This window comes from Sinocyclocheilus anshuiensis, unplaced genomic scaffold (genome assembly GCF_001515605.1).
Source record: "Sinocyclocheilus anshuiensis isolate Anshui unplaced genomic scaffold, SAMN03320099.WGS_v1.1 scaffold217, whole genome shotgun sequence".
Taxonomy (NCBI): domain Eukaryota; kingdom Metazoa; phylum Chordata; class Actinopteri; order Cypriniformes; family Cyprinidae; genus Sinocyclocheilus; species Sinocyclocheilus anshuiensis.
Genome location: NW_015536538.1, coordinates 481,514 through 488,506, shown reverse-complemented (window position 1 = coordinate 488,506; position 6,993 = coordinate 481,514). Strand labels below are relative to the sequence as shown.

Sequence of the window (6,993 nt, the reverse complement as noted above, 5' to 3'; positions counted from 1 at the left end):
ATATCATTTAGTTATATAATTTCATATACATAATTTGATTTAATAACCCAGTTTGAAGCAAAAACAGAATGTTCTGACTAGCTTTGCTCTGAATGAGAAGCAGATTCACTCTCTGACAGTAGGAGGCGCTCATGGAACACCAGATATGGCGTTTCCTTGGTTACCGCTGTAAACAAAGCAGCACTGCGCTGAAACACTGCTTTAATATGAACTATACAGAGATGTGATGAAAAGAAAATACCACGTAAACTGTTCTGAAGACAGTCAGTTCCCCTCAGAAACACATTCATATAAACCCCCAAATCAATATTGAGGATTTTCTTCCAATAGTTCATGCATCATGAACAGTGAGTGATCTGCCTGCTACAGTATTTTTCTCTTTGTGTCCGTCTTCAGCGTCTCTGGCCTATGTTAACAGGTGTTTACAGTCTTCATATTTTTACATAAATTACATTTTGGAAAATTATTGCATTGCAACGCATTTTGTGCAAGTCCAGAACAGAGACAAGCTGCAATAAGACAAAAAAACGGCTGGTTGCCGATCGCATAAATTCCAGGGGAAGCTCCTTCGGCCGTCATACACACACGTGACTGACTGCTCGCTCGCACCAACAGGAGGAGGAGGGTCGTGTTACTCTCTACACTGCACTCAACCAGAGGGATTCCTACACTTTCAGTCTTTGAGAAGACATGAAAAACAGAGCATACCACAGGAACGGTATAACGGAAAATATTTGCTGTTTTGAAACTGTGAAATTTTTTAAATCGCGGTATACCTTGAAACCGGTAAGCGGCCCATGCCTAATCACAACAAAGGGCTAAGCAAGCACACGACACTGACAAGGTATGTGATACAGTACGAGACCAAACACGACTTCAGCACGTCTCAACACAGTAAACAAAACAAGCGTTTCCTAGCAACGACAACTGAGCTAAATACTAATGAGACAAGAAATAAATACACTTACGATCTGCTTTTAACTTCCGCTAATTGACTGCTTCTCTCAAAGAGTACTTCTTTACACTGTCTTTTGCTAGCGCTTGAACACACTTTACTGTTTATCACAACAAAGGGCTAAGCAAGCGCACGACACTGACAAGGTATGCGATACGAGACCAACCGCAACTTCAGCATGTGTCATATTTGATACATAGCTATATGTATCAAATATGATGCGCAACAAAATGTTTTCTGTACTGCATCGTCGGGTCGTCAGATTGTGGCAGGGTAGTTAGCCACTCCCTGTATTGACGTTAGAATATTGTTAGCCTATCAGCAGGCATAGGTGGGTGTATAAAGGGCTGATTTGTGCCAGTCGGAGGTGTTACTCGGGTGCCCCCGCCCCCTTTCTGGTACTGGCGTTCGACACTGTGTGTTTGTTAGCGGTGTGGCTAATTCAGCCACGGCTCGCTTAGGGTTGATTTTGTGCGTCTATTGGAAAGGTAAGCATTACAGCAGTGTGGTTTAGCGTCTCTTGTATTGGTTTGTTATACTAATGTTAGCGTTTCTGTACCATTTATAGCCGTATGAGATGTCAACTGGTTAATGTTTGCGACTGGTGTTTGGTCGGAATGCTGAGTACTGTCAGCCCCTTGCTTCTACAATACGAGGGGGTGCATAATCTGGCAGGGGTGCAGAATTCGGTACAACACCGGCCCTGTCAATTTAACTTGGCTGACTGCTGCAGTGTCCGGTATGTATAAATGAAACGTGCTTAAGGGTGTCAGGTTTCATATATTTGAATTACCCTTATTTAATGACATGTTATCATTTCTTTTTTTTAGTAATATGTTGGAGGGTTCCTGCTGCAGTGCATGTGGTTTAGTCTGAACATCAGTACCCAGAAATACGCTGCTGTCTTGTTCTTTGTTTATTTGTATAATTTTTTGTATCAGTTTAATTTTGCTTTGGTGCATTAGTTGCTTTTCTTTTATTTGCCTTTTCGTTGGATGGTTCATCTTGGCTTTATATTTTAATATTTGTTTTATTTCATTTTGTGTGTATTTCATCTTTAAAGTTTATTAATTTGCTTTTTCTTTTCATTGTCTTTTTGAACCAGTTGTTGGAAATTTATTTATTTTTTTTTCTGTTGTGTTCTTGATTTTGTTAGAAATTGAGTTAATTACATTTTGTTATAATTAAGTTTATATATTTTCTTTATTCAGTATGAATTAGTGTGCTGGTGTGTGGTTTATTAAGGTGATGTGGTTTATCTAATTACAGGTGCTGTGTGTCCAACAAAAAGCAGGGAGGCAGATTTTCCACACTTCTGTGGTGGTGGTGCTGTCTTGTCACCGTGTACAGTGTCACCGACAGTAATCTCACTGGGTATTGTGTGAGTGTGTGAATGTGTGCACTGATAGTGTGTGATAATTGAAATTTATGCTTTAGGTTTGATACCATTTGGCCACAGCCCTGTAAACGCATTAGTTGCTTTTCTTTTATTTGCTTTTTCGTTGGATGGTTCATCTTGGCTTTATACTTTAATATTTGTTTTATTTCATTTTGTGTGTATTTCATCTTTAAAGTTTATTAATTTGCTTTTTCTTTTCATTGTCTTTTTGAACCAGTTGTTGGAAATTTATTTATTTTTTTTTCTGTTGTGTTCTTGATTTTGTTAGAAATTGAGTTAATTACATTTTGTTATAATTAAGTTTATATATTTTCTTTATTCAGTATGAATTAGTGTGCTGGTGTGTGGTTTATTAAGTTGATTTGGTTTATCTAATTACAGGTGCTGTGTGTCCAACAAAAAGCAGGGAGGCAGATTTTCCACACTTCTGTGGTGGTGGTGCTGTCTTGTCACCGTGTACAGTGTCACCGACAGTAATCTCACTGGGTATTGTGTGAGTGTGTGAATGTGTGCACTGATAGTGTGTGATAATTGAAATTTATGCTTTAGGTTTGATACCATTTGGCCACAGCCCTGTAAACTTTTTTGTGTGTGTATTTTGGAGATCAGCAGCAAGTAGTACCATCATTTTAAGTTGGTTATTGTTTGTGACTCTTTTTAACAAAATAATGTATTAACTGAATTAATAAAACAAAATATATTTCTGTACCCACGTCTCTTGCTCGTTTATTTGGTAGACTTGAACCTGTGTTGCCTTGAGTTGCACCTGAGGGTGCATAGTATTTCCCTGGGTGCAAGTCCTAGGGTGGCATAGTCATCTCTCCAGTGTTACTGTTTCTGTTGCCCGACGCCACTGTGCTACATGCTCAAGGTTGAACGCTGCTTTTCTGTTTGTTTGGACTTTGTCTTTTTCTATAGAAGGTCACAATTTTTTTTATCAGCACAGAATATAAAATACACCTCAGAGACTAGAGGTCTGCTTTATTTCTTATTTTTATTCGTCTTGTCAGGATACAATTCGTTTAACATTGACAACACAATAGGAAAAAAGTGTCGCAGAGAGAAAAATAAGTAAAAATGTAGGTTGTACAAAAATAGCCTATGAGCTATTTTTTTTCGTCTGGTCAAAATACCAAATTCGTTTGACATTTTTCTGTTAACACAGTAGGAAAAGAGCTGTACCGGTGGTCAATAAGAATAAAGTGCAGATATGCTGTTCTAAATGGACGTCGGGAACGGGATATTATTAGACCGCCCGCTCACAAACTCACCTTTACTGTTTCCATCAGGGCCTCGTAATACAGTGCACTCTTCAATCACTCCGTAGGGCTCAAACAGGCGGTACACGTCCTCTTCTGTCTGCTGCTTATTCAACATGCCCACAAACAGCTTCCTGTCCTCTGAAACACAAACACACAAAGAGAATATATGGTGCGTTCAAGTCATGTCCGATAGATCGTATTTACGAGTTGAACGCACATGAACACCACCACAAAGTCGTTATTACGAGTGGGAAACTTGAAATTTTCTTTAAGCCCCGAGTTTCCGAGTTGGGGGTGTGTCAATGAGAAACATGGCGGAATCGATGGATGCAACGTCTGTAGTTGACGGTAAATTTTTGTTTAAATTGATAGTTTAGTTGTCCTATAAACTTAAATTGGTCATGTTCTTGTTACGCAGCTAGTTAATGAAATCCAAGTAAAAAAATGCTATAATTTTTGCACCTATAGGTGAAAAACACACCTGATGTGAATTCTTTGCTCTTAATTTTCTATAAGCAGAGTTAACAGACCCTGTTGTATTTTCTTGTAATTTATTAAAAGAAGGTACACCGCCATCTTGTGCCGACTAAACTGACTTGAACGCACCTGATGTCGTAATTACGACGTCCCAGGAGGACTTGAACGCAGCAATATACCTCTACTGTATCTTCGCACACAAAAATGGCAAGAGGACAGGAAATCATAGAGAAGATTAGATATTTAGGCCACAAAAATCAAATTTGAAGTTTGCAGACTGAATCATAGTCCTAGATACTGTCAAATAATCCCAAAACAACTAATAATCAACGATCTTTGCTGGCTGCACTTAAAAACAAATAAACCACATCAGTGGAGTCCAATTCACAAACAAATGACACTGATGAACAAATGACTCTTTTAAATTGATTCTTTAAATGGATCAATCAAAAAGATTGGGACTTAAAGGGATAGTTCACCCAAAAATGAAAATTCTGTCATTAATTACTCACCCTCATGTCATTCCAAACCTGTAAGACCTTCGTTCATCTTCGGAACACAAATTAAGATATTTTCGATGCCTTGCGAGCGCTCTCTGACCCTCCCATAGACAGCAAGTGCCCTTACACGATCAAGGCAGAAACGTAGCAAGGAGATCGTTAAAATAGTCCATGTGACATCATTGTTTCAACCGTAACTTTACGAAGCTACGAGAATACTTTTTGTGTGCACAGAAAACAAAAATAATGACTTTATTCAGCAATTCGTCTCCTCTGCGTCACCCTATAGCGCCATTTTGGAGAGTATCACATACGTAAACAACGTATGCAACGTATGTACGCGGATATGTTGTTTACGTTCAGATCAAAGCGTAAACAACGTTTCCGCGTACGGTGCTCCTGACACAGAACAGCATTCTTTGTTACGTATGTGATACTCTCCAAAATGGTGCCAGGGTGATGCGGAGGAGACGAATTGTTGAATAAAGTCGTTATTTTTGTTTTCTTTGCGCACAAATATATTCTCGTAGCTTCGTAAAATTACGGTTGAACCCCTGATGTCACATGGATTATTTTAACGATTTCCTTGCTATGTTTCTGCCTTGATCGTGTCTATCAAACATATCTTAATTTGTGTTCCAAAGATGAACGAAGGTCTTACGGGTTTGGAACGACATGAGGGCGAGTAATTAATGACAGAATTTTAATTTTTTGGGTGAACTATCCCTTTAACCGTTTGAATCACTGTAATGAATGATTCACTGAATCAGAGCAGTTATTAAATCACATCAGATTCACTAAATGATGTCAGAATCAGTCTGTATAATATATAATGTATAATACATATTATATGATATCTAGATATGTTTTAACAAATACATACAAATAAATAATTAAAAAATATGTAAACATTAACAAAAGAAGCTTTTTGTCGTAGGCTATTCTTACGAATAAAATTAAATAATGCAAATATTACAGTACAAATACAAATATGAAAATAAATATAGGCTACAAATATTTTAGACATTTATATATATTTTTAAAAATGCATTAAAAAAACATTAAAATATGTTACAGAAATATTTTTAGTTTGTAAAACATGTTAAAACATACTGGAGTCTGAATTCTATCATAAACTCTGGTTTTGTGCATTTGACAGCCTCTGCGAGTGTCCAGACCTGATGCTGCAGCAGACTTTATCATCTTTATGAGTCCAGGTCTGGTCTCTCCCCATCAGCACTGAGCTATATACAGAAACACACTAATGGCCAGAGACACAGACTGAGAGCTGCATCTATATAAAGCATCAGTAAAACGCCATCAAGAGCTATGCAAGGCCAAAACCTGGACACACACACACACACACTTTATGGCCCTGATGGAAACAGCAAAGGCTACACATCCTTCACTAAGCTCTCCTCTGGGATGTGTTACAGCTGTGAAGCTTTCACTTAGCTGTAAAAAAACACTCACATGTATCCCAGCACTGTAACACCTTATCCCAGAATAAAATGCATGCAAATATATTTGGCAAATAAAGTTTGGAACAATTTAGATTTTTTAAAAATGTTTTTAAATGTTATTTTAGGATCCTTGAGATATTATTCGTCTTTATTTTAATATTTTAATATTTTTATTTTTACATTTTAAATTTCGTTACATTTTTATTAATACTATTGTGTGTTTTAGTCATTTTAATTTTGTCAACAATTCTGTGTTTTTCTGTCAATATGGGGTGCTGTGTGTACATTAATGAGGAAAAAAAATTTACTTAAATGATTTTAGCAAATGGCTGCAATATAACAAAGAGTGAAAAATTTAAGGGGGTCTGAATACTTTCCGAACCCACTGTATTTATACATAAATCTTTGTGTAAATATATATATTTGATGCAAAAAAATATGTAAGATTCATTTTAAGGGTGTGGCAGGAGTCGGGTCAGTTTGAAATATGTATCAGAAATATCATAATGAATCTGATTTTTAAAAGTGGAGCTCTCAAATTCTCATTGGTCGGTGGATCTCCATCAGATTGTGAACTGTTGACCACATGATGGAGTGTCACAAATCCTGGTTTTTGTCCTTGCTGTGCAGCATCCCAATTGAAATCAGTGCTTTCTCGGTGTTCTGTAAACTGTAGTGTGTACGTGCCCCGAGTTTGAGTTGTTGATGCGCTGCTTGTGTTACAGATACAGAAATAAACACACACCAGCACAGCATGTATAAAACAACAGACTCTCGGCACCCAAACGCTCATACATACAAACATCTCACAGCGACACACACGCTCTTACCATCCAAACATGCATTCCCACTGCTGTTTACCCTTGAATCCAAGTTGCATCATCTGTGCGTGTGTGTGTGTGTGTGTGTGTGTGTGTGTGTGTGTTGAGTGTTTGGG

At 37.6% G+C, this 6,993-nt stretch overlaps 1 protein-coding gene across 3 annotated transcripts in view; it reads right to left on the bottom strand.

Moving 5' to 3' along the window:
* The window catches only part of LOC107696073 (CUGBP Elav-like family member 5), a 176,810-nt gene that overhangs the window by 33,258 nt on the left and 136,559 nt on the right, over window positions 1–6,993 (bottom strand). For all 3 annotated transcript variants that reach the window (XM_016496225.1, XM_016496236.1, XM_016496247.1), the window contains exon 4: window positions 3,626–3,754. In XM_016496225.1, the coding sequence (XP_016351711.1) occupies window positions 3,626–3,754 (129 nt within the window). The remainder of the gene's footprint in view (window positions 1–3,625; window positions 3,755–6,993) is intronic.